Source organism: Muntiacus reevesi, chromosome 6, assembly GCF_963930625.1.
Source record: "Muntiacus reevesi chromosome 6, mMunRee1.1, whole genome shotgun sequence".
In the NCBI taxonomy this organism is placed as follows: domain Eukaryota; kingdom Metazoa; phylum Chordata; class Mammalia; order Artiodactyla; family Cervidae; genus Muntiacus; species Muntiacus reevesi.
This window is the reverse complement of record NC_089254.1, coordinates 112,168,437-112,196,021: the sequence shown is the minus strand read 5'-3', so window position 1 is coordinate 112,196,021 and position 27,585 is coordinate 112,168,437. Positions and strand designations below refer to the sequence as shown.

The window sequence follows — 27,585 nt, the reverse complement described above, 5'->3', positions numbered from 1 at the left end:
CCCTGTGCCCCTCGGACCACAGCAGGGGCTCCTGACCAGAGTGGCCACCCCCGCCCCATGACTCTCGGGGGTCAGACCCGCTCATGCAGCCCCCAGGCTTCTCCTCCCTCCTCACTCACCCAAAGAGAAACCAGGAGACCTGGCTGGACCCCCTCTGCCGCCGGTTCAGGGCCGTCCCTCCCGGAGCACCCCCTTCTCCTGGACAGGCAGCAGCCAGCCTGTCCTCTGGGTCCTCCTCTCAGTCGTCCCCAAACCCAGACTGTCCCCGTCCCCGAGAGTGTCATCCCTGCCTGTCCTGCTGGCCCTGGCAGGCCTGGCTCTCCACGCTTAGTGGCATCACTTCAGCTCAGAGGCCGCGAGAGCCCTCCTGCCGCACAGGTGCCCCGCAGAGCCGTGTGGCCACTCTGCTCCCGGCTGCCTCCCCCACCCCATGCACCGTCTCTCTGGAGGCCTCTGAGGCCCAGGAAGGCTGCCACGCCCCAGCCCCTTTCAGCAGTAGTTCACAACGCCTCACCAGGCGGTGAGAGTCTGTCCCTGCTCCTGCCGAGGACCTCTTGTCCCGTGCGGGTGATAGGAAACCCCAGAGCACAACCACCCAGTCACTGGAGAGAGGTGGTCCAAACGCTCTGTTAGGAAGGACTCTGAGGCCTGTGCTTTGGGCAGGCAGTGGGGTCAGGGACCAGGCCTCTGTCACTTTGCATTAGCGACCCCCCAAAAAAACTCCTGTAGAACATTCTGTGAAAAGTGCTGACGTCCGTGCTGCCCTCACGAGCTCACAGTGTCCCTGGGGCCTCCCTGGGCCCCTGCGTCTCCTTTCACCAGGAGAGGAGGCAGGCGCCAGGGTTAGGGTGGTCAGGGGCGGGGTTAGGGGTGATCTGGAGGTGGGGTTAGGGGGCTTGTCAGGGGGTGGGGCTAGGGTGGTCAGGGGCGGGGTTAGAAGGTGGTCAGGGGCGGGGTTAGGGGTGATCAGGGGATGGGGTTAGGGGACTTATCGGGGCAGGGTTGAGGTGTGATCAGGGGGCAGGGTTGGGGGTGTGATCAGGGAGCGGGGCTAGGGTGATCAGAGGGCGGGGTTGGGGTGGTCATGGGGCGGGGTTAGGGTTGTGTTTGGGGCGGATTAGGGTGATCGGGGGCGGGGCTAGAGTGATCGGGGGCGGAGTTGGAGTGGTCAGGGGGCGGGGTTAGGGTTGTGATTGGGGCGGATTAGGGTGATCGGGGGCGGGGCTAGAGTGATCGGGGGCGGAGTTGGAGTGGTCAGGGGGCAGGGTTAGGGTTGTGATCAGGGGGCAGGGTTGGGGGTGTGATCAGGGAGCGGGGCTAGGGTGATCAGAGGGCGGGGTTGGGGTGATCAGGGGGCGGGGCTAGAGTGATCAGGGGGCGGAGTTGGAGTGGTCAGGGGGGGAGGTTAGGGTTGTGATTGGGGCGGGGCTAGGGTGATCAGAGGGTGGGGTTAGGGGGCTTCTCAGGGGGCAGGATTGAGGTGCGACCAGGGGGCAGGGTTGGGGGTGTGATCAGGGGGCAGGGCTAGAGTGATCAGGGGGCGGAGTTGGAGTGGTCAGGGGGCGGGGTTAGGGTTGTGTTTGGGGCGGGTTAGGGTGATCAGAGGGCGGGGCTAGAGTGATCAGGGGGCGGAGTTGGAGTGGTCAGGGGGCGGGGTTAGGGTGTTTGGGGCGGGCTAGGGGTGATCAGGGGATGGGGTTAGGGATGTGATCAGGGGACAGGGTTGGGGTGATGCAAGCAGGGAGCGAGCGTCTGACGACTCGGGCCTCTCAGCTTCTCCTGGCCTTCCCGCCCACCCTTCCTCTACCAGTTGAACCGTCTCCCCTTCCTGATGCCCTGCGTCTGCAGCCGCCGAGTGCTCGCGGGCCCGCGGGCTCCAGGTCTGGGTGTTGATCCCGGGGGTGGTACCGCTCACAGGCGGCCCTGACGGAGCATCGCCGGACACGTCGCGTGGTTCCAGTGCCTCCCGGCGTGTTACGTGGTGGTGACCTTACTGGGGCGATACACACACAGTCCTACTTGTGTTTTTTATGAAGACTTGGAGGCATCCCAGTTTCTCCTGAAAAAGGTGTTTTCGAGTTAGTTTCTAAAAGCTTGAGAAGTACCTGGGCTGTTTGGTTCTGAGGTCCCTGATTATCAGTGAACAAGATGCTTATTTGTCTCCTTCATCCCAGCGAAACCTCATGAAAGGGAGATTACAGTTAATCTAGAGAGCCTGCAAAAAATCGTCCTAGTTGTAATTTTAACAAATCTTCCATCGATTCAGAGCATCCGGAAACATGAAGTAGAAACTGCTTGGCACGGAAGCCTCAGGACAGAGCATGCGCTCCTGTGTGTGCGCACGCGCGCGTGTGCATATGTGTATGCGCGCACCCCGGGGAGCGTATGGGAGCCCTTCCTTCCAAAACGGAGGTCAGCCAGCGAGCACAGACCCTGGGGCCCAGCTCAGCGCACGGACAGCTCCGCCCTGGCCCTGGTCCCTTCAGGCGTATCTGGCGTTTCCTGGGCCCTCCCAGAGGGTGGGGTTGAGACAGTTTGCTCCTTGCAAAATTCAGAGCGTTCTCTCTTGCGCACTCGCCACGTAATGTCTTTTATGCTGAAGAGGGAAGGATGCATCGCAGCCCTGCAGTGCGGTTCGCAGAGCCTTCTGGGTAGAAGCCGGACCAAAAGGTATTTCTGTGTCTGACGTGACGTCGCCGAGGACGCGCGGACGCGCTGCCGAAGGGAGAGACGAGGGTGCCTGCAGACCGCGCGCCGCGGCCCCGGTCCCGTGGGAGGAGGTGGCGCGGCCAGGATCGCGAGTCCCACGCCTCCCCGCGCCGCGGCCAGCTCCGGGAGAAGTCAGCGCGGGCCTGGGAACGAGGCGCCGGTGGCCTCTGTGCGCGGCTTTCCCCCACTTGGAATTGATTCTCTCGTCATAAAAAACAGCGGCTTTAATATCTTTAATACTACTGCTCTTTTAATGCCCCTCGTATAATGGCTGCTACTTCTAGCTAAAGCTCAAAAACCCTCTGTTGTCCCAAAAGCGCATTTAACCATGTATGAGCTCCAGAGCCGACGGCCCCTGGTGTTAGGAAGCCGAAGCCCCAGCTGTTGTACGGAGCGGTGCCGGAATGGCAGCAGGCCAGCCTCTCTCAGGACCCAGCCTGCCAGCCCGTGTGCCTGGAGCCTGCAGCGAGCCCGTGGGATCGTGGGCACCGGGAGAGATGGGTCAGGCTGGACAACCACCTCCTATGTTGCTGCGTCCACGCCCACAGGCTGCCTCCGCCTCGGTTGCACATTCGTGGAGTCAGCAGCTTAAACTGACCACAGAACGACTTACATACATTCCTCTCGCGTCTGAACAGTGGTGACGCCTCTCCAGTAGAAGATACTGGAAGCCTGTCCCCCGAACCACACCGACGCTCCCCTGTATTGGTTGTTAGCCCATCTTCTGTCGGAGTTTTATTTGCATCTGTGAAGGCTGAACCCTGGAGAGTTGATGCTTTCAAACTGTGGTGCTGGAGAAGACTCTTGAGAGTCCCTTGGACTGCAAGGAGGTCACACCAGTGAATACTAAAGGAAATCAACCTGGATATTCATCAGAAGGACTGATGCTGAAGCTCTAATAATTTGGCCACCTGATGCAAAGAGCCAACTCATTGGAAAATATCCTGCTGCTGGGAAAGATTGAAGGCAGGAGGAGAAGGGGACGACGGAGGATGAGATGGTTGGACGGCATCACTGAGTCAATGGACATGAGTTTGAGCAAGCTCCAGGAGATGGTGAAGGACAGAGGAGGCTGGCGTGCTGCAGTCTGTGGGGTCACAGAGTCACTCTTCACCTGCCTTTCGACCTGGGCAGCGCACCGCGTGTATCCGTTCGCCTGGACTCTAATGTGTGGTCGGTAGAATGGGATTCGTAGAGAGAACTCCATCTAAATGCACTCAAGGGAGCTTCCTATGTGCTTGAGGGATTTAAGTAAATACTCTCACCTTCGGTGAAGCCTGCTAGAAGGACACACACCGCCCACCCTGCCTGCCCCGAGGCAGCCTGTGCCACTCCCGCACCACAGATCACCAGGATGCTCAGGGCCACGCCTCCCTACCCCTCAGAAGAGGTCCTGCATGGGTGTGCTCTTAAAACGTCTCCCTGCACGCCTCAGGTGACTAATCACTCCAGTCCTAATGTGCAGGGAGACAGCGCTGACCCACCTGATAAATCCATTCCATCTCTGTTTCCAGCTGCACATTTCTAAGCATTCCTTTTATTTCCTCCACTGCTGAGTTTTGGGTTCAGTCTAAGCATGATTCTGAGACATCATGCCCTGGCGTTTCACATTTTAAAGACCCTGTCCAGGGAAAACCTAATGACACTTTCTCTGTCCGCTTTGTCGCTTCCTCGCCCGGCATCACTGCAGTAAATTCAGAGAGATTTTGTCCATGGCAGCTGATCGGAGGGTCATGCAGACGCTGCCTGGGGAGGGGACCTCCCGTGGCCCCACGTGGAGCCTTGCAGGGAGTCGTCTCAGGGCGACCGACTGACGGGGGTCCGAGACTGCATGCCGGGTCTCCTGCTCAGACTAGCCTTTCGGGGACAAACAGCTGTTGGAAGAGTATTTCAAACCAGTTTCAAGGCGCAAAGATGCACCTAAGCAAACTTAAGAGAGAAGAGAGGGGTTAGGTCTGGACCTCCTGGGCCCCCGAGGCATTCATTGTAAAGGACTAGGCTCGTCTCCCTTTGACGAATCCACACCGCACGCACACAGGTGTGACGGATGTGGGGCTGGGCTGCCCCGGGGGGCACCCGGCCCGGGGTCTCTTCCACGTCTGGGTCCACCTTGATTTCCTCTGAATGGGGGGTGGTAACCGGCCTGATGCATGAGAGGAAGTGTTGACAGGACACCTACCCACTGGGGGGCTGGTGGATGGGCCCCAGCCAACCCCACTGTGCCGTCCGCCCAGCCCCCGCATCTGGCAAGATCGCACTGCAAACGCTCACCTCTGACCTGTAGGAGGCTCGGGCGCTGGGGACCCAGCCCAGTTCACTGTTCACCTCCCAGAGGTCCTGGCAAGACAGGAAGGTGAGAGTATATGTGGGATTCATAATTCATGAGATTGCATTTTTAACTAGAATAGTATTGTTTCTGCGGCCCCCGAGGCACCTGGAGCCGGTGGGGGGGTGGGGTGCGGGCACGTCTGAGGGGCGCTGGGCCACAGCGCCAACCCCCCTGTGAGCACACGGGCGCCTCAGCCTTCCTTAGTGTTCAGAACACTCGCTCCTTGAGGCAGCTCTTTAGAAGCCAGCGTTAGGGGTATAAGGTGGACAAGGTTAGTCTACCTTTCCATTTCTCTAAGTGAAAATCCTATGCAAGAGAAGGTAGAGCTTATGTGCTCCGTTCTCTGACGGAAAACCTCCTGGGGCCTTCCTGCTGGCCTCGTGGTTGGGGCTCAGAGCATTCACCACCCTGGCCAGGGTTCAGTCCCTGATCAGGGAACAGAGATCTTGCAGGTGTCACAGCCAAAAAAACACGAAAGTCTTAAGATGCCACCAGATAAAGCCGAGCAAAGCCCTAGTCTGTCCTGGCCACGGCTCGCCGTGGGTGTGTGTATCTGCCTCTGGTAGCAAGCTTCAGCCCAGCTTTCCTGAGCCAACACAAACGAAAGCCGCCTTGCCCTGTGTTCCTGTGTGAACCGGAAATGCCCCTCCCGGCCAGGCGGCCGCAGGATGACGGTCACCGTCATCTGGCCGCTGAGCCCGGAGGCCCTGGCAGCGGGTGAGGCGCACCAGCGTGCACTGCGCCTGTCTGAGCCGGGTGTGTGTCTGTTGCAGGCGCCAAGGAGATCGACATCGCCGCCACCCTGGAGCACCTGAGGGACCAGCGGCCGGGCATGGTCCAGACCAAGGTACACGCGGCCGGGCCTGGGGCTCGGGGCTCGTGGGGGGCGGTTTTCTCAAGAGGAGCGCGGGGCAGGCTGGCCAGCTGCCTCCCACGCCAGCTCCGCTCAGGACTGGACGTGGGCTGTCCATCCCAGGAGGTTGGGGCGGCTCCAGCCGCAGCCCCCATGTTCCAGCCTGAGCAGATGCGGTCAGACCTCAGGGCCCGGGACCCCCATGTGCCAGACAGGGGAGCGGGAGAGCAGCGCGCTCTCCCCGTCAGAGGCCAGCAACGTGGCTAGAATGTTCTGCCCACCCAAGCCCACAGCCACAGCTCTGCTCTGAGGTTATCAGGACAGCGGTCACCAGAGTGTCCCCGGGCCGTGCTGGGCCCCTGAGCACCCTGAGTAGCTTATTGAAAAGGCTAAGTTTGCAGCAAAAGGAGCAGAGACGAAAGATCCCTGGATAGCCTTGGGTTCACTGGAGCTGGAACCAAGGTCCACGTGATGGCCCGTCCCCTTAGTGTTGGAGAAGTGTCCGTGTCTAGCCACAGACACCCCGCACGCACGTCCTGCAGTCATAAACACAGGACCCTCTCCTTCTGGTGTGGCCCGGACTCTCCGGGTGCTGTCAGCGCCTCCACTAAAGCCGCCCTTGCAAAGGACTTCAGTCATAAAAGTTATAAAAGCTCTCCCGGGAGACCAGGCCGCGTTGTGCTCCAGAGCTGAGTAGTGAGGCTCTGGGACCCCCGTTGTCCCAGCTCAGGGTCTTACTATCCCCACAGGGCATAAGCAGCTCCTGGGCCCTGCTCCGTGCCACAGACGGGACGGGCAGCATCTGAGCCTTGGGGGAGGAAGCACAGTCCTCACTCCGCCTGCTCTGTTGGGAGGGAAGGAGCCCAGAGCCCCATAAGCTTGGGCGAGCACACTTTGACCCCCAAAGGTCATTTCTCAGAACACCTTCGAGGGCCCCTTTGGCTGGCTCCACGTTGTCAAAGTCAGTCCCAAGCATGGAGGCAAAACCAACTCAGTTCCTCCATGTAGAGCCAGGAAACTGTTCCAGGCAGAACCAGAGGGCTCGCCTGGCAGTCGGATCTCTGCGGCCGCCACCATTCTCCGCTGGCGGTTGGCGGGGCCCTGGGGAGAGCTGGACCCTGCCCACGCCGTCTGCCATCCCAGTGACAGGCAGCCCATGGGTCCAGTGCCCCTGGCGGGGCCGTCCTGCAGGACTGCCCGTGCCACGGGTGGTGGCCTGCTCATCCAGAAATCCAGGGTCGGCTCACTGTCCGGGAGGGTCTGGCCCCGCGTGCACCAGCAGCCTCACAGCTCCACGCGGCCCAGAACCGGGGCTGAGGGCAGGGACAGCTCTTGCCCAGGAGGGAGAAGCAGGTTGTCTCTGGCTCGTGCACCGCCTCCTGGTCCCGCGAGCCCCGGGCTCTGAGGCCTGCGGCCTGCCCTCCCGGCCGGCCGGCACCTCGGCAGCGCTGTGAATGGCCCTGCTTGGCCCCAGGCCCCGTCCACCACATGGTCAATGAGCAGAGAGGGTTTAATGATCGCGGTCGGGGCACAGGGCAGGTCTGCCCCGCTTTTGTCACTTTACTAAGCAGCAGGGCCCAAAGAGCTGCCCTGCGTCCTGTCCCGTTTCTGTGTCTTCGCAAGACTGCAGCCTGCCGTCAGCAGGCCGCCGTGCCGGAGGAGGCGTCCAGGGAGGCTGCGCCCGTGTCTGGGGCGGTGTCCTGCACACACCATGCCCTCTGGCTGACCGCTGGCTTGAGAGACGGTGGCGGGAGGCAGCTTCCCTGGGTCTGGCAGTTCAGGTTTGATTCCTGGATCAGGAAGATCCCCTGGAGAAGGGAATGTTTACCCACTCCAGTATCCTTCCCTGGAGAATCCCATGGACAGAGGAGCCTGGCGGGCTACAGTCCCTGGGGCCGCAAAGAGTTGGACACGACTGAGCGACAAAGCACAGAACAGCACATACGTTTCTATCATACGCTGGTCGTTCGAAGTGGAAACTTATCATTCTTTTTGGCATTGGACTCAAGTCTGTCGATGACTGGAGTTATCAAGTATCTAAGCCATTGATAGGGCTCTCCTCCATCAAAAATCCTTAACTGCTGTTCAGGGAGCGTTTGCATAGTTTATTCTTTTGTCATTTCTCTGGTGTGATGGGGAAGTACTGGGTACACTGCTCTGAGTGTTTCATGCCAAGCTGGGAGCAGGTTGTGGACCCGGGGAGCCTGCAGGCCAGGTGGACTTGTCCCCTGTCTGCTGAGGCCCATTTCTGGAGGAGCAGACGGTTCCGACACCCGGGACTCGGCCCCAGTTACTACTCGGCAGTCCTGCAGGTTCCGCCTGCACGAGAAGCATGTCCCATCCCGAGTGCACTGGTGTCTGTGGGCACACGTGTGCTTAAGCTGGCACGGTTGAGGGTGAGACGAGGTTTCTTGGCAAACAAGTGAGTCGGATTGAGCCGGATGGTGGGTGGGATTTTCAGAGCGTGAGTACCATCCTTTCCATTCTGAGGCCAGGGAACCCCGAGGGGTCGTGACTGTGACCGTTTCCAGTGAGTCTCAGAAGGACGGGAGGCTGAGTCCAGCCCCGCCCCTCGGGGGCCCCGCTGGGGCTGCGGTCAGAAGGAGCTGGGGGAGGGGGCACACGGAGCCTGTGGCAGCTGCTGTCCCACGCACACATCCACCCCAGCTTCTCCAGCGACAGAAGCGGAGATGAACACGAGACGCGCAGCCTGTCTGCACCGGGTCTCGTCCCGCAAACCCGCACCCTGCCCGCCTCCCTCGGAAGTCCGCAGCTCGTCCCTTTCCTCCCTAAAGAGCGTCTCTCAGCAGGGTGGCACACGGGAGCCCACGGCTGGAGCAGAAGGGGCCCCGCTCACGTCTGCCTCCTCTGTCCCTCCAGGAGCAGTTCGAGTTTGCCCTGACAGCCGTGGCCGAGGAGGTGAACGCCATCCTCAAAGCCTTTCCCCAGTGAAGCCGGAGGCGCCCGTGGCCGGGGGCCCCGTCGGCGACCACGACGACATGACTGCATCTCTAGTGCAAATGCCTGATGATCTAGTCCTTAGGACTCTCCTGCAGTCGGTGCAGCTCAGCAGTGGAAATGTGTGTTTTTGTTCAGCCGAATAATGATAAAGGGAGATCTATGGGCAGATGCAATGATGAGGGGCAATCAGTTCTTCTATTTTCGATTTCTTGAAAAAACTTTATTTTTCCTTAACACGCACATCCATGTTCTTAATTGCCAATCATGTGGTGTGGACGGTACCGTCAGTGAGGTCCCCAGAAGAGGATTGGTGTGTGATCTGTCACTTTCTGAAGGAGGGTCAGCCATGTGGGGTGGAGCCCAGAGGGGCCACCGGGCCACCCCCAGTAGAAGACACATTTGGCTGTGTACCACCGGGAGAAACCGCCGGCTTCTTCAGGAGTTAGGTGGACGTGATGGTGACATTCTGCAGTTTTGGGGTGGATCATAAAAGACGATTGTGCAACTCCTCGTCCGATCTAGGCTGCTGCACACCCTCCCCCAAGCACTGTTAGGGGACAGTGACAGCCCCTCCCAAACTTCCACTCCCCCAGGACAGCCAGGGGCCCAGGGGCAAACGCTTTCCCCACCCAGAGTGCCTCCTTCCAGGCCAGCAGCCCAGGGACACTTGGCAAGGCTCTGGCGGAGCCCCAACCTCCAGACATGGCTTTTAACTACAAAGAGGGTCTTATACGTGTGTGCTAATCACTTCAGTTGGGTCTGACTTTATGATCCCGTTGACTGTAGCCGGCCAGGCTCCTCTGTCCATGGGATTGCCCAGGCAAGAATACGGGAGTTCACCCAGATGCAGCTAAACACTTCCCTGAGGGGTAACAAAAATGGGGGGCAGGCCTGTGTGGTCCCCTCCCCAGGAAGGCTTGGGGCCTGCTGGCCTCCAGAGAGGACCAGGAGTGCCCTCACCATGGGGGATGTGCCAGGAGACCCGCGGCTTCTTGCTTCTTGCCTGCGTGGGATCCAGGCATCTGGGGCACAGTGGCAGCCAGGCCCCTCCCGGGGCTCAGGTTCCTGGCCTCTCGGGCGGATCCCGTCTGATGTCACACAGACACGCATCTAGCGATCCTTCACATTTGCCAAAATGGCACTTGGGCACCAAAGTTACCACCCACACCCCAAAACACAAGAATGCACTTCACTGAACCGAGGACAGTTAAATGCCTAGGGAGGTGTGCAGACTGTTCTGTGTGTCCTTGGCCTCGCTTTAGGGAGTAAAATGCTCCCAGCGACCCTGGGCCCTCTGCTTCCCGTGTGGGACACCGTTCTTTCATCTTAAATAGATTCCACGTCTCAAAAAAAGGGAATAGGGAAGGTGGCCGACCGAATGGGGAGAAAGATGCCAAAATACTCTTTGTGTCCTTAAACGGTGTTGTTGTGTGTATCTGCTTTAACATACCTATCATTTCCTTCCCAAAGCTGTTTCTCTCTACCTGGAATCCAAACAATTAATGGAAACGAGTTTATCTGAACATAGGATCATATACCTACTTGTAATTTCTAACATTGTATGTTTCTTCAGTGTGAGATATACAAATATATTTAATTGTGTCTGATTAAACTTCTGATTTCACATTTGAATGGTCTTTATTTGGATGAGAGAGCAGTTTTGTTTTGTTTGTTTGTCCCATCCATCCTGTTTCCTGAAGGTGTGGGCCTCTAGATGCCAGAACAAAGTGTGTACATCCATGGAGCTCCATACTGAGCTCCAGTTTTATTTAAAGAGCGGGGTGTGTACAGGGCGCCAGAGTGCCAAGTGTGGCTGCGTCCATTCACTAAAAAGTGATGGAACAGCCCCGGGCGAGCGTTGGGGCGCGGTGCGCCCCGGTGTCCCTGCCACCGCTTGGCTGCGCGCGTCTGCCCAGGGAGCGCCCGGGAGCGGTGGCCCGTCCTGCCGCCCACAGGGGTGGGGGTCTCCCGCATCTCACAGAGACATGAGCCGCCCCAGCAGCCTCTCAGCCCGGGGGCCCTGCCGCCGTGACCCGCTGCCCCGCTCTCCCCTGTGCGGTCTGTGTCCGCGGGCGGTGGTGAGACGCGGGGGTCCAGAGCAGACGCGGGGGTTTGCTTCTGGGAAGTCAGCCCCAGCCCCGCCCCGTTTCACCTGCGCTGCGTCTTGGCTCCACCCCTGCGGGCCCTCCTTCCCAGAGCTTGCTTCTCATCAGGGTCCCGCCCGGGGTCCAGCTCACTTCTGCTGTCCGTGTGCTGGGAGTTGCTGTCATTCATACCCGCGCACTTGACAACGGGTGACACGTCTCGAGACACACGCGTGTGAGAGTCTGCGTGGGCCTCAAGAGGCCCCTCCGACCAGGGCGCTCAGGGGTGCTGAGCAAAATGAGCTTTGTTTTTGTTTTTTTTTGTTTTTTCATTTATTTTTATTAGTAGGAGGCTAATTACTTTACAATATTGCAGTGGGTTTTGTCATACATTGACATGAATCAGCCATGGATTTACAGGTATTCCCCATCCCGATCCCCCCCCGCCACCTCCCTCTCCACCCGATTCCTCTGGGTCTTCCCAGTGCACCAGGCCCGAGCACTTGTCTCATGCATCCAGCCTGGGCTGGTGATCTGTTTCACCCTTGATAATACACATGTTTCGATGCTGTTCTCTCAGATCATCCCACCCTCACCTTCTCCCACAGACTCCAAAAGTCTGTTCTGTACTTCCGTGTCTCTTTTTCTGTTTTGCATATAGGGTTATCGTTACCATCTTTCTAAATCCCATATATATGCGTTGGTATGCTGTAATGGTCTTTATCTTTCTGGCTTACTTCACTCTGTATAATGGGCTCCAGTTTCATCCATCTCATTAGAGCTGATTCAAATGAATTCTTTTTAACGGCTGAGTAATATTCCATGGTGTATATGTACCACAGCTTCCTTATCCTTTCGTCTGCTGATGGGCATCTAGGCTGCTTCCATGTCCTGGCTATTATAAACAGTGCTGCGATGAGCATTGGGGTGCACGTGTCTCTTTCAGATCTTGTTTTCTCGGTGTGTATGCCCAGGAGTGGGATTGCTGGGTCATATGGCAGTTCTATTTCCAGTTTTTTAAGAAATCTCCACACTGTTCTCCATAGCAGCTGTACTAGTTTGCACTCTCACCAACAGTGTAAGAGGGTTCCCTTTTCTCCACACCCTCTCCAGCATTTACTGCTTGTATACTTTTGGATAGCAGCCATCCTGACTGGCGTGTAATGGTACCTCATTGTGGTTTTGATTTGCACAAAATGAACTTTGAAAGTGTCCTGCGGAGCCAGCTCTGAAGACAGACGGGATGCGGAGGGAGGGCGGACCCTCGGGCTGGGGGGCCGCGTCCACGAGTCCACGCAGGACCAGCACAGGAGGGGCTGGGGCTGCACACAGCCAGCCTCCTGCCGTCGTCGCCCCCTAGCTGATGGACTCGCAGGAGCTGACTTCTGTGCCCGGGGAGTCCCACGTCGGCGGCGACCCCGTGCACACTGGCGGCCACTCACCCGGCCCGGCAGGGCAGCGGGAACATGCTCATCCACTTGCTGGCGACTCCTCTGTGGAGCTGGGTCATGGTCTCGGGGCCTGGACGGCCATGTCCACGTGTCTACGTGCTCTTCAGATTCTCACTTGCAGACGCCACACGCGTTTACATTTAATCCGCGTTAGCAGTGTCTTCCCTGCCCGTGGTTAAGGTCTAGGCAATCCCCCAGACAACAGTAAAGCTTTGATTGGCCAGACTTGCTGATTTCTGGGCCACAAACACACCCGCCAGGAATGGTGTTAATGCCGGCTCACTTGGTAAGCTGCGAAGACAGTTCCTGGAGTCGCAAGAGGGAACTGCCTTCCAAACAGGAAGGGACACGTTTTGAGTGTTTATTACCTATGTCTTCATCTAATGTGTCAGTTAACATAATTTGATTTTAATCGTGGCTATATTTAACAACCAGCTTGTAGCACTCCCCAAAATTTAACAGTCTGCTACTGCAAGTCCACACGCGCCGGCTGTGGTACGCCTCTGCCTCGAGACCATGGAGAAGTCTGGAGAAAGGCCGGCCCCACCATTCAGCCCGAAGAAGGTGGGCACCCTGTCTGAGAGGCTGGAGCTTGTTCCCCACGCCCACAGGGCTCAGGGAGTCCTTGACATAAACAGGATGAAAATCCAATGAGACACAGAAGAAGCCCTGAGGTCTCCAGCTCATGGAGGGACAACGACTCAGATGGACCACATGCAAGCCCCAGAGGAGACGTCCCCGTGGCGCTCAGCTCCGGATGAACCGTCACCGAGCCCGGGAGGCCAAGGTCACCGCTGTGATGACGCGCGGTGACGCGACCCGGGAAGACAATCGTAGGTTGAAACACCATAAACGGCAGTGAGGAAGACCAGAACAAAGCAAAGAGCAAGGGGCTCTGAGAAAGAACCAACAAACCAACGAGGCAGAAGCAGCATCCGAGAAACAGGACAGGCTGCCAGAGGGGGAGGCAGAGATGCGTGCGGGAGGCTGGGAGGGGCGGCTGCCAGGCACGAAGGATGAGTCTCGGGATGAAGTGAAGTCAGCAACTACCTACCATCTTCGCGCGGTGCCACGTGGTAGCCAGACATCCCGGCGACGGTTCTGAAATGTGCAGAAATATTGAACCACTATGTTGTGTGACAAGATCTTACATAGCGTTGAAGGTAAATGCTACTTCAAAAACCAACAAGCTTGTGGAAAAAGAGATGAGGTTTGTGGTTACCAGAGGCGGGAGGTGGGAGGAAGCGGAAGTGGATGAAGGCCGTCAAAGGTACAAGCTTCCAGTTGTAAGATAAGTAAGTACCAGTGATGTGATTTACAGCGTGATTGATATAATCAACACTGTGTTATATAAGAAAGTTGTTAGAGTAAATTCTAAGAGTTCTCATCACAAGGAAAAAATTCTGTTTCTTTAATTTTGCATCTGTTTGAAATGGCAGGTGTTCACCATAATTACTGTGGTCATCATTTCATGATGTATGTGTCCGGTCATTCTGCTACATGCCTTACTTACCCCGTGTGTATGTAAATTATAGCTTATGAGACTGGAAGGAGAAAGGAAAAGAACCCAACCAAGCTCTGGAAGGAAACCCAAGGGGAGCAGTTGTTCAGAAACCAGAGAGGGCCAGCTCTCATTTTACAGGCAGTCCAGACGAGAGAGAAGGGAGGCAGCAGCTAAAGCCAGAGCTGTGGACTAGAGGATGGAGCTGGAAACACACAGTGAGTGTGCGACAACGTGACCGCATGCAGGTCGCAGCGGGCAGGATGCATGCCCTGAACCAGGGCCGGAAGAGGGTGCCGAGGCTTGCAGGAGTGGCGGCCTCCTCCAGGGCAGACGCCGAGGCTGCATCAGAGCCCACATTCCGTTCCCCGTCTCAGCTGGGAGAGCCGGGCCCTCAGCACCCTGCCCACGCCCGGCTCCAGCTCAGAGCCGGTAGCGGCAATGTGTGAAGTTTTATTATCAAGGTGGAGAAGACTCTTGAGAGTCCCTTGGACTGCAAGGAGATCCAACCAGTCCATCCTAAAGAAAATCAGTCCTGAATATTCATTGGAAGGACTGATGCTAAACCTGAAGCTCCAATACTTTGGCCACCTGATGCAAAGAACTGACTCATTTGGAAAGACCCTGATGCTGGGAAAGATTGAAGACAAGAGAAGGGGACGAAAGAGGATGAGGTGGTTGGATGGCATCACCAACTCAATGGACATGAGTTTGAGCAAGCTCCTGGAGTTGGTGATGGACAGGGAGGCCTGGCGTGCTGCAGTCCATGGGGTCACAAAAAGCTGGACACGACTGAGCGACTGAACTGAACTGAGCCTTCCTTCTTTATTGGCGCCAGGGACCCAGGTTATGAGTCTCCCAACCACGAGGAGGGCGCTCTTCCCCGACAATACCCAGCAATTAGTGTGTGCCACATGCATACCCTGCTGGGGGTGGGCCATGCGGTGGGAGGTTCAGTCCCTGGTCTTCAAGATCCACCAGGAAACACGGGCACCTGGGGGGGCCACAGAGCAGCATGCGATGCTGCCTTGGACCCCAGTGCTCCCCAGGGCCCCATGAGGAGGGGCTTGGGGGGTGAGCCAGCCCCCTTCACGGGCTCGGCAGCTCTCAGAGCACACCTGGGACAACACAGGCTCTGAATTCGTCCTGACACTTGCCAACGCCCCCACGTCTCCCTGGGCACAGAGCATGCCACAGCGGGCGTCTCACTGCTCACCTCTGCGATACCTTGGGGCTGAACCGTCACTGCTGCCTGAGATGATGGTGCCTTTCACAAGCTATTAGATGCGATCTGGCAAAGAGAAAGCGAACAGCCCGCCTATCGAGGGCCATAAACTAGGCCATCCACGGCGTGCCCAGCGCTTCTCCAGACAGCGGCCCCGGGGTCTGTGTCAGGGGCGGGGGCGGGCTCGCTGGAATTCCCGGAAGATGTGAGGGGGCGGGGGGGGACAGCCACACACCAGCTGGCAGATCCAGCCTTGTTAAAAATGCCCGCCTCCCCTGGGAGCCCTGAGCCCTCACGTGAGGACGTGGGGTCCCTGGAGCAGCCCACAGCCTGACGCCCCTCCCCCGGTGTCACTCTCAAGCCCCACCCCCAAAACTAACCACAGTGTCTTCAGGCACCCCAACCTGCCCTCGAGGTCAGTGCTTGTACATAATTCTCCATCCTCCCCTGAGACACCCAGGTCACGGGGGTCAGCATCCCCCTCTCCACCCACACCAAGCCCATTGGCCACCTCGGCCTGGCACCGCCGAGGTCCTGCAGCTGGGTCACCCAGGTCCACCCCATGTCCAGGCTGCTCGTCTCCGTGGCTGGGAGCAGCGCTTCCTCTGCAGGGTCGTGGCTGAAAATGGTCCCCACAAACCTCTGCCCAACCCTGGCCAGGACTGGCCCGAGAGTCGGTGCTGTTGATCTGATTTATTGGGTAGTGCACGCAGAGAGGGCACGTTCAGGAAGCTTTACTTTTTTCTTACAAAAGTGACACCCGCGCCTTTCAGAGCCGGTCTGCTCACCTCTGCTCCCCGCGCCTCCCCGCTCTCATCCCGCGGGGGAGTGACAGCGGTATTCTGTGTCGGCTGTGTTGTGTGTTTATTAATCAAGTAGAGCGCTAATAGAAAACCTTCATAATTAGCGGAACAGGCAGTAATTCAAAGATGTTTATTGGAATAGAAAATTAGAATTTGATTACACCTTTGTTCCTCGACAGTGGCTGGTTTTCATGTTGTTCGGGGTATTTGTTCAGAGACTGGTCTTCGCCGTCTAGGCCGCTCGTTTCTTAGAGGAACCACCCGGCGCGTGTCGTCTGTCTGTCTGGCTGAGCGCCGCCGATGGATGCCGCGGCCGGGGACAGCGCTCTCGGAAGCCGGGGCTGTGCGCTTCCTCCGGGCCGTGACCGCCGCGCCCCGCGGGCCGCTCTTGTCCGGAACCCGGGCTTCCAGAGTCCGTCCCGCACACACCGGGGCGCCGCGGGCTGGCGGGTTTGCTTCCGCCTCTGAGAGAACCCGAGTCCCCAGAGAGGCCGCCTGCGAGGGGGCCGCTTCTCAGGATGGAAGGAGGCGACAGGCGCCTCCGCGGCCGAACCTGACTTCCACGCCGCCCTGGGCTCGCCCTCCTCTGCTCACCCTGCCTCGTGTCCAGCCCCGCTGCCGACTCTCTCTCGGCTAGTCTGTCCTCTGCCTGTCTGTCTGTCTCTCTCCTCCCTGCTGGGGCGTCTGCTTTGAAAGAGCAGCTGACACACATGTCTCGGGATTCGGACTAGCTCAACGTCTAATTAAAACCCATCTTTCTTGAACATTTTCTCCCGTCTCTACTTCATTTCCTGACACAATCATAGTTACAATATAGTGATAATTTATCAGGTCATTGAAGATAGCTTCTCTCGTCCACAGACACTGTTTCATCAGGCCCGAGTCCGTCAGACCGACTTTGCCATATGCCTGGTGGCGGGATGTTTGGGGTTCTTTCTCTTGACTCCTGTAAACGATCCCAGGAGAGGAAGCACCCTCGCGAGGCCACAGCCTCTGGTGTGCTCACGCCCGGCCTCTGCCCTGAGCCCTGAGCCCTCGGTTTGTCCCCAGGTTTAGAAGAAGAGGGACACAGTCCCCACCAGCATGGAAGGGGGCCCAGCCGCGTCTCCTGCCCAGCCCCGGGCAGGCCAGCCCTCACCCGCCTCGGCCACACGAGCTTGGGATCAGCCCCGGCTGCTTCCTCCGGGGCCACTGGGCCCTGCCTGCCATGCAGCCACCTGGAGAAGCCCCCCTCTGCTTGTCTGCGGCCAGCCTGCTTCCCTGTGGTGCTCTGAGGGCTTCACACACTCATTTTCTTTCCCTTTTCATGGAAATTAGAAAAATCGATCCAGGAGCAGTCAGACTGGTCAGCCCCTGCAGAGGAGGAACAGGCCACCCCTGAGCAGGGTCCCCGGGGCCTTGCCAGGGCTCCCCTGCGCCCGCCTCCTGCAGGCAGACGGTGCCCCACCATGCCCACCGTGTGCCGGGCCCCGAGCGGGAGCCGCAGCCAGGAGGGCGGGTGGCGGGCGTGGTCCCCTCCCTCTCGCCATGTCGGCAGCCAATGCCTTGTATAATCTCATTTGATAATTAGTTTTGTATGTTCAAGTGTATATTTATTATCGGAACACATTCTCACTAAAAAGCAATGAAAATTTTCAGAATACCGAGAAACAAGGCTGTTTTGGTCAACTCCAAAATCCTAAAGTCAAGATTTACAGAGAATTCCCAGTCTCATAGCAAATGGGACCCAGTGGAAGCCCGAGGATCCTGGCCCCTCCAGACTTGGGGGGCTTAGCATCTGGAAGGCCCAGGACTGGAGGCTGGCTCTGCAGAGGTGAGGACACCCCAACGAGGGCTGCCGGAGGGGCTGCAAGACCCCTGTTAAGAGGCTGACCTCACAGAAGACCTTCTGCTGTGGACAGGGGGACACAGAGAGACAGTGCTGGCAGGTGGGAGGGGGCGGGCGTGCGGTCAGCAGAGGGGGTGCACGTGTGTGTGCGTGTGTGCTCATGTGTGTGTGCCCGTGGGTGTGCTCATGTGTGCATGTGTGCCCGTGTACACATTCCTCATGTGTGTGCTCGTATACATGAGCGTGTGTGCTCGTGTGTGTGCCCGTGTGTCAGCATGAGGAGGTGGAGAAGCAGCAGGAGAGGCGGGTGGCGAGGCCGTGGGGCAGTGATGGGGAGGGTGGGGGAGGCGCCAGAGAAAGTCGGGGCGCAGAGCTGAGGGGTGAGTCACAGAGCAGGTGGAATTGGCCCTGTGGACCGCAGCTGGGGCTGCCTGTGCTCAGGGCTGGCAAGGCTGCGTGGTCAGTCAGTCCCCGGCGGCGTGGTCACCTGGGAGGAGGTGTCACTGAGGCCCAGACGGCCGGTGGGCACCAGAGCAGCTGCTGGCCCTGCGTCCATGTGTGCTGCCTTGGCCCACAGGCCAGGGCTGGGTTTCAGCCCCAGCTGGTCCCCTCAGCTGAGGGTCTTTGTGCAGTGCACAACATACCCAACTGCACTCGGGTGGTGGAAAGCCAGGGTAGCTGGCCTGCTGCACACGAGGCTGAGCAGCAGGTGGATGGGCGCAGGAAGGCGGCCACGAGCTGGTGGCGCCAAGTCCCGCCAGCTGCCCAGGCTCAGGACATGGGGTCCCATCTAGCCATGGGGGCCGTGGGGAAGCCAAGGGCAGAGTCCAGGGCCCAGCTCACTGAGAGAAGCTGGGCACCTGGGTTTGTAACAAGCGTTGCAGGAGCATCAGGGTCCACGTCCAGAGAGACACCCAACCTCAGGCTTGGCAGGAACATGGGGCAGACAGCGACAGAGACAGGGCACACCCCTGGGCTGCACTCTGCTCCCCGTCATCCCCTCCACCTGTTCATCTTTGCAAACCACTGCCGGTTCTATTGTGGAACAAGACAGAAGACAGAAACGACACTTAGCGGCAACCCCCGTCACCTGGAGAGCTTCTGCCCAGAGGCCACCTGGTCTGCCCGCCCCACGCCAAGTCCGCCAGTCGTCCTAAGTGGCTTCTTTGCCCAGAGTTGACCCTGCATCCCAGTCCTGTCCCCAAACCAGGGCAAGAAGTGGAGGGTAAATGTCAGACAGACGCAGGTCCTTTTAAATTCAGTTCAGTTCAGTCGCTCACTAGTGTCCGACTCTGCGACCCCATGGACTGCAGTATGCCAGGTTTCCCCCTGTCCGTCACCAGCTCCTGGAGCTTGCCCAAACTCATGTCCATTGAGTCGGTGATGCCATCCAACCATCTCATCCTCTGCCGTCCCCTTCTCCTCCTGCCCTCAACTTCCCAGCATCAGGGTTTTTTCCAGTGAGTCAGTTTTTTGCATCAGGTGGCCAAAGTAAGGTTTCCAGGCTCCCGTAAGCATAGGGAAGCCATTATCATGGGCTCTGAAAGACTCAGAAACCAAGCAAAGGGAAATCAAATTGGGCGGTAAGAGAAGCTTTGCCTGCCTAGTGAGTGTTCGGCCAAAGCCAGAAACGATTGTGTCCTTCCTCACGGCTTACTAAACTTCGATTTCAGCCACAGCATATTTGCAGTAGGAGACAGAAGTAGCTTCAGATTTAGTTTTACCAAAAATATGAAATCAAAACCATATTCTTTGATCTGAAGTAAAGGCTGAGTCCATAAACTTTAGCAAGGTTGGGAGACGCCCGTCTTCCGCTGGCCGCCCCGCCTCCCGGTCCGCACACCCGTCCCGCCCAGGGAGATGCGGGTCGCAGCTCAGCCACCAGCGGGGAGGAGCCGGCGGGGACCCAGGGCCACACAGACCGTCCCACAGGGGGCTGCAGCTCCCGCCAACACGGGCCAGCACTGCCGACACTGTGGACGGTCAGAGAGGCAGGGGAACTTCACCGAGGTGTTACACTTTGGGGCGTCAAAAAAATACATATACCAATGTGACTGGTAGCATGAGGCAGAAAACTTGAGACCACGTTATGTCATGTTTACAAGCTTTATAAAATCATTTGGTGTACAAGCAAAAAATGAAACTAAATCATGCTTGAGAATTTTCAGTGATTTGCCTATATTTAGAAAGTCAAGAACAATTCTGACTTGAGAATACTTTTCCGCTTTTGAGAATGAATGAAAAGCTGAATGTTAACTTCACAAATAGGAAATTCACAAATTTCACAAATAGGAAAAAAGTCCACATGGACATCCACTTATTTCCAGGTAGGAAAAAGTTCATCTGTGGACACGTCACTTTGATTCAAGTGTGAAAACAGAGCGTGTATGAGGACAAGAAGAGTATGTAAGGGACCGAATGTGTCCTGCGTCCCACCGACCGCGTCAGAGGCGTCCTCTCATCACAGACGCAACGCGGAACGCAGGGCCAGCCGCTGGCGTGCTTAGAAGTACGAGCTTTGCTACACAAACTCCTTAAATTTAATTTGCTTTCTAATAATAAAATTGTGTCTGTGCAATTACTGGTCCGAAGCACTTCCTGTGAGGGGGACATTTGGCTTCTGTCCCAGGGTGGACTGGCTTTTATTTTAACGTTTGGTCAGAAGCTGCACCTGTGGTCGGAGCCTTGCTGGACCGAGACAGCGACCAGCCCCACCCCGCCCTCCTCCCTTCGTCCCTGCCAGCCCCAGGATGACCAGCGGGTCCTGGGCACGCTCGGCCGGGCGCCGGGACACACACAGAACACGCGTGTGGCTACAACGCAGCGTGTGCAGCCTGCACCAGAGCCCTGGGCCTGGAGACGGCCGAGGAGGGTGTGGGGGTGACGGGGATGGAGGGAGGGCCCGTGTGTGTGAAGACGCTCGGGTCTGTGGTCTGCAGCCCCTACCCTGAGGCTTGCCCTGGCCTCGCCAGGAGGGAGAGGGGCCCTGCGGGTGGTCCCGGAGTCTGGGGTCCAGACAGAGAAGCAAGAGGGCTCCCCAGCTGGGCCGGGAGGGCTGGGAGGGACAGTGAGCAGAGGAAGGTGGAGTGGCCAAGCTCCGGGCCACGGGCCAAGCCCCACCTCCCAGACCTGCCCGCGGGCTTCTTCCCACCAGCACCTCTGCACCCGTCAGGCATCACTGTGTAACAAGCGTCCCCGGCTCCCTGGCTTCAGACGACTGCCACTTGATTATTTGTCATGATTCTGGCGCTGAGCAGACTCAACTACAGGAATCACTGGGGTCTCTCGTGGGGCCGTGGTCAGGTGACTGCTGTGCTGGGATGCCCAGGATGCCTCTGTCACCCGCCAGGGCCCCAGGGGGGGACAGACCAGGGCCCCTGTGAGTGTCTCTGTCTCACACACACACACGCATGCACGCACACACACACACACACGCATGTGCACTTCTGGTTTTCTCCCCAGAACTCCCAGTGGCCCGTGTGCCCCAGGGCCCCACGGGCAGCAAGCTGAAGCATCGGTGGCCCGAACGGTGAAGGGCCCTGGCTCCCTGCCTGGTCTGGGGACGCGCGGGGACACCGCTGGAGAACCTCCAACCAGGAGGTGGTCGGCTCTGGACCCATCAGTCCAGGGCAATCTCTCTTTTTATCTGAAAGAGAAGGTGTCCTCTTGGCTTGGGAACAAGTTGCCTTTCGTAAGTGGTTTAGAACTGTCGGCTAAAATTACACCCTGCTCAGCAGACATTTTTGGACTCCGTAGTTTTCCATGCGGGCTATGCGGTAGGTATTCCGCTTTATTAGAAGAAAACACTCGTCCTGCTTGTGCACAGGCTCCATGAGGCTTTGCCCGTGTGTCGCCGGCTCTCTGGGACACGTGGGAAGGGCCTCTGTGTGTCCAGGCTGGGCCCTCAGACAGCAGCGGGAGGCCCAGCTCCGTCCCGGCCCCAGGCCCCTCAAGGGCATGGACAGCGAGCGGCCCGGGGCCCTGGGCAGTGCCCCCAGCTCACATCCTCCTCGGCTGGGCCAGGGCAGCTGCAGGCCCTGGAGACACGGATGCTGCGTGGGAGGAGGCCTGTCTCTCAGGGGGATGACGGCTGGGGTGGGGGTCAGGCGAGGAGGACTGGCGGGAACAGGAGCCGTGGACGCCGGGCACAGGTGGCGGGGGGCCGCTGTGCAGGGGGCTCTGCCGGACCGGCCTCCAGGCAGGTCACGGATGGGGACCCCCAGACAGGGGGCCTGCCTGAGGGCACACGGCCAGCTGGTGGGACAGGTATGCAGGCCGCCGGGCTCAGGACACACGGTGCTGCTGCTCGGCGGTCAGACAGTGAGCACTTCCAGAGGAGTAAGGACGGGGTGGGGGGCTTAAAGCCGTGTGAAAGGCCCCAGCCCAGAAGTGGAGACGGATGACACCCCCAACTGGCCAGAAGTCGGTGTCGGCCTCAGGGGGAAAGGAGGCAGGAGGGAGTTTCAGGAGGCCGGCAACACAGGGCAGGGCCGCCCAGACGGCGGTGCGGGTCGTGCACTGCACAATCCCTGAGCTGGGCGACTGGGCGGCCCTGCGTGTGACCAGGCCTCGGGACTCGGGATGGCAGGGAGCCTGCAGGGAGGCGTGACTGCGAGGGAGCCTGGGGAGGGAGCCAGGGCTCCAGGGGCCTCGTCTTCAGACAAAGACGCTGGACTCTGCCTCTGTTGAGGCCACGTGAGTCCCCACCACATGGACGCTTCCCTAGACGTGACTGCAGACGCTGGGGGCGATCAGATCTACCCCACGGCAGGGAGAGTGAAGCTCAGCAGGCAGAACTCTGGAGAGGCCGACCCTGAGCAGGAGCGCAGCACGGGGGAGCGCCTGGTGTCACCCTCAGGCAGCCTGGAGCTGGGGCCGCAGCGCAGCCGGCGCTACCGAAGGGCAGGCCCCGGCATCCAGGGCACCCACAGCCTCTGAGAAGCATGGGAGGAATCCCAACGGGGGGCCTTTGACCACCGCCCCAACCCCCGCCAGCCCTCCAGAAGCAGGCACAGGGTTCCGAGCAGGCTCCAAGGACGACCACCTGAACTGGAGCGGAGCCTCGCTCCCCGAGGATAAACCTGAACTGGGGCTGGCCCATCCCTCGAGGACGGTTTGCAGTCTGAGCTCGGCCCTGGGCTGCTACGGAAACAAACGCACAGGGACACTCCCTCCAGAGTCTTGTCTGGACTGGCGGGTCCTCCACCAAGAGGAGGCAGCGGGGGTCACACTGCACGATCCTGCTCCTCTGCCTCACGTGGTCACCCACAGACCCAGCCGCCGTGTGCAGGCTGCGGGAGCCCGTATGTGCGTGACCTGCCAATCGCCCCCTGGGCCCCGGCCCGCAGCCCTCACTGCCGGCCAGACTGTGGGGAAGGCATCTCAGGTGCAAACGGACGCCGTCCTCCTGGTGAAGCGCCAGACACCACGAGACAGACAAGGCTTCCCCGCATGCCCGGGGTAAACTGCTCACCCACAGACACTGTAGGAACAATAGTTCACTATTATTGTGGTTTTTTAAATTGTATAGTTGATTTAGGGCTTCCCTGGTGACTGAGGGGTAAAGAACCTACCTGCAATGCAGGAGATGCCGGTTCAATCCCTGAGTCAGGACAATCCCTGGAGAAGGGAATGGCAACCCACTGCAGTATTCTTGCCTGGAGAATCCCATGGACAGAGGAGCCGGGCATGTACACTCCGTGAGGTCACAAAGAGTTGGACATGACTGAGCAACTGAGCAGTGAGCACGCACAGGCGCACACACACACACACACACACACACACACACCACGATGCCTGTGCACACACGTCACATACCCGAGGACGCAGGGCCCAAAGCCACGGCCTGACTTCCTGAGTCAGAACACAGGCAGCATCTGGGCAGAGAGGGAGGGAGTTTCTAGAAACACATTAGAACCTGTACGCGGGGACCACGTGTGACGACTTCCTACTTGTCCTGGAGCCCTTTCCCAGAGCAGAGGCTCCCCGGGGGCAGGGCTTGCCTGCCGTCAAAGTGGCCGCAGAGAAGAGTCAACTGCCGACCCCGCAGCAAGAGCAGCCACGTGGGCGAGCCGGCAGGGGGAACCCGGCCCCACGGCTTCCCCGTCCGCGGTCCCCCACGGCCCCGGGGGCCGGCCGTGCTCAGGAGAGTCCAAGCCGTCCACCAGATGCTAAGAGGCCGCCCTAGTCCGCACGCATGGGGCCCGCCATGCAGGAGGCCCTGAGCTTCTCCCAGGCTGCACCGGGTGGGGGCTCAGACAGGCAGGCGCACACGTGCCGCGTCACGGAGGCGGCCAAGCCCGGCCCTCAAGCCGGGCCCAGATGCGTCCACGCCAGAGACTGAGCCGGCCGCCCTTGGGTGCCCTGATGCCGGAGGCGTGGGCACCAAGGAGGGCAGAGATCCGGTGGCTCACCGGCCACCCCAGCACGTCTGCACGAGCCACACTAACAGCTGGCCCCACACATGCGTGCTGGCGCGGCAGAAGCGGTCTTACTCAGCGCACTCCCAGGCTTTGCAGACAGAGCCGGAGACGACAGCTGCATAGGCCGACCTGGGCAGGCTGTGGCCCCAGCCCACCTCCCAGGGAAGCTCACACATGCTCCTGTCCTCACAGGGCCCGGCCTGCTCTTGTGCAGAATCAAACTTGCGAGGGCCTGAGGCTTCTGCTGTCCTGGGACACAGGGAGTCTGACCGGCAGGCTGACCACACCTGCTCCTCTGCTGAAAAGAAAGCTAGGGACCCCAGCACCACGAGCTGCACCTCTGTTTCCAGGCGCACCAAGGCCGTGTCTTCCCTCTGCCTGGCACAGACTCCGACCTGCTGAGCCTCACCGCTGCCAGGCGCCCCCGTGGACTCTGGGGGTCCCTCCAGCTGAGCCCAGGACCCCCACGACTGCTCATGCTCCAGGCCGGTTGTTTCGTTCCTGCTGCAGCTCTGCTCGGATGTTGGGCAGGGCAGGGCTGGGGCCGAGCCGGGGTGGGCAAGGCTGCAAGGGGGGCCTGTACGCTCCCTGGGTCTCGGTCCCCCGCAGGGGAACCACAGGGGATGGGGTTCAGGGATGGCTGGTCTGTCCCATCTCCATGGTCTGTCCCATCTCACTGGTCTGCCCATCTCACGGGATGTCTCAGGGCCACATGGGCGCTGACCACTCACAGGTCAAGATGGTGAGTCGATAGTGGACGAGGGCTCCCCCTTCCACTCCAGTCACCCCCAACCCCTGGACTTCTGCAAGAGGGTAAAGAGAGCCTTGGTGGTGGGATTAAGAGTGAGCAGGGACCGGATGCCGGCGTGTCCCGAGCTGCAAAGCTGCTTTCCAAGCAGGAGCCTGGAAGCCAGGTCCCTGGAGAGGCAGGAACCCCTGGCTTGCTCAGGCTGCACTGAGGGGTGCAGACGGCGGGGGTGGGGCTCTCCCAGCTGGAGGACCCCCCTCCCCAGCCCCGCCCCCGCCCGCCGGGAGCCTCCAGCCAGCACTCATTAGCCTTCCCATCTCTCATCCAGCTTCTGGGTGTGATCAAGAATTAGGTTTAGCAAATTAGGTGAGGAGAGGGCGTTTGGAAATGACACCTCAGTGATTGATGCTGCTAATAAGCCTTCAGCCGGGAGTTCCCGCCCCCGCCCAGCGGGGCTCGCCCCCTGGGCTCCCTCCCCAGCCAGGCAGGTGTGCTGAGCACACCCTGTGTCTCCCGGGGTGGTACAGGCCTGCCTTGCCAGACTGGGTCCTTCTCCTTCCACCCTCCTCTCCTCCCATGGCCCCTCAGACACTCACACCTCGCTAAACCCAAGGAGAGGGTGCACCAGCCCCTCACACGTCACCCTCGAGCTCAGCCCATCTGCCTCCATCTGGGGGTCTCTCTCCATTTTCCTCCCCTCTGGGAGCCACAGGAGGCGCACCCATCACCGCAATGGCCCAGCAGCAGGGGAACCCGCTGAGGCTGCCCCGGGACAAACCTGCCGGCCACTCTCCAGTGACCACAGCCCACTGAGGACGCGCCAGCGGCCCCGCTGCTGGTGACCGTCCGCGTTCCTCCCGGTGAGACCGTCTGTAGCAGCAAGCCCACCCTCAGGCCGGTTCCCCTTAAGACACATCTCATTCCAGCAGAGAAAAGCGTCCAGGCAACGAAAGTGTCTTTCCTTTTCCACTCACGGCAGGCGAGAGGCTCCAAGGAGCCTGTCTGAGTGGCGTGAGAACACGGCAACTGCCCTTCAGCAGCTTACAGCAGAGACCAAAGGTGCCCTGAAAACCAAGGCAGGGGGTGGGCAGGAAACGGCCAGAGGCACAGGAGGCCAGTCGCAGGGGTGGCCCCTGGACAGAGAGACCTGTGCCGCTGTTCCAGCAGCGCGGACCCCGGGAACATGGGCAGACCCGCAGGTCAGGGCAGGGCGCCAGCTCCAACAGGCGGCAGGCCAGGATGGGAGCTTGAACCCTTTCCCAGGGTTGGCGTCAGGCTGACAACTTAGAAATTCTCCTGGAGCTATCGGGAGCTGTTAAGGGGTCTAGCCAGAGACCACCGACGCAGCAAAGAGGCCTCACTGGGCTGAGCCATCCTGCAAAGAAGAGGCGACATGGGTGGCCACAGCAGCAGGGCTGGTGTGTCCCTCCCGAGAGCCGGAGCCCCCCACCCAGGAAGGGCGGTTCCCTCCTCGCTGTCTTCCTTCTGAGCCACCGATGCCCCAAGGCCATGGCATGTTCCGCCCCGCCTGGGACCCCCTTGATGGCAACCGAGTCAGCCCCTCCGCTGCAGTATTGGCCGGGCCGGCACAGATTAAATTACTTCACTGACAAACGCTGCTCCCAGACTCACAGCAGTGTCCACCCCTGGCTCCCAGAAGAGTGGTCCCGTCTCGGGAAAGCTCCCAGGGGTCAGGCAGGGAGACCCACCTTGCTCTTTCTCATGAGGAGTCCTGTCGAGCATGGCCCTTTCACAGCACAGGCTGGTGGAAGGTGGGCGGGTCCCACTCTGGGAAAGACATCTAACATCTGCTGCCCGTGTCACCAGGACAAATAAAACACCGTGTGCGGGAACCCATGAAGCTGAACAGGGGTACCTGCATCTGCGGGGTGCTGGGACACGGATGGAGGGTCTGGGAACGGCGGCAGGCATCCCCCGCAGCCCCATTTCCAAATCGGCCATGTTTCCCAGGAAGGAGTCCTCGTCAGCCGCCGACCCTGCACACACGAGGTCCGAGTCTGTCCCCCCCCCCGACCTGCAGCTACACGTGGCTTCTCCACCGGGAACACCCCGGATCTGAGTGGCAAAACTGAGCACCTCCCCCCAGGCCTCCGCCCTGCGTGCCTCCAAAGCACCCCCAAGCCCAGGGAGGGGCTTCCTGAAGCTTCCTCTCCGTCCCTCCTCCTCTATTCCTCCAGACCCCTCCCTCTGTCTGCACCGTCCCCAGGGGCCACCTTTGCGCAGCTTTTCCTGTGCTTGCCAGACCCCTCCCCGCCACTGTCTCCCTCTAGGCTGGCCCCTAATCCACGCCCACCTCCAGGGCTCCATCCTTCCGACAGCAAATCTGATGGCATCACTCCAGACGTCAGCAGCTCTCCATCCCAGGATAAGATGCTTTCAAGGCCCTTCACAACCTCCCACCTGCCCCCACCCCCCAGTGCACACTGCACTCTGGTCACGCTCCACTCCTGCAGCCCAGGGTCCCACCTTCTTCCAGGGCTGTTCCCATGACAGCAGCATCCTCTCTGGTCCCTCCAGGAAACCCTTGCTAGTCCTTAAAGATGGGCCAGGTTTGGGACATCGCAGCAGAGGGGCTGTGACACTCCCCAGCAGACCACTCATGCCTCCCTCACCACAGCGCTGTCCCGGAGTCTCCTTATGCTGCCCACCC

The 27,585-nt window shown here is 59.4% G+C and overlaps 1 protein-coding gene across 2 annotated transcripts in view; it reads left to right on the top strand.

The window, feature by feature from the left end:
• Positions 1–10,451, top strand: part of PTPRN2 (protein tyrosine phosphatase receptor type N2) — a 601,207-nt gene extending 590,756 nt beyond the window's left edge. For both annotated transcript variants that reach the window (XM_065938706.1, XM_065938705.1), the window contains 2 exons: positions 5,812–5,885; positions 8,772–10,451. In XM_065938706.1, coding sequence (XP_065794778.1) covers positions 5,812–5,885; positions 8,772–8,843 — 146 coding nt within the window. In that variant the 3' untranslated portion in view covers positions 8,844–10,451. The remainder of the gene's footprint in view (positions 1–5,811; positions 5,886–8,771) is intronic.
• Positions 10,452–27,585: the final 17,134 nt, after the last annotated feature.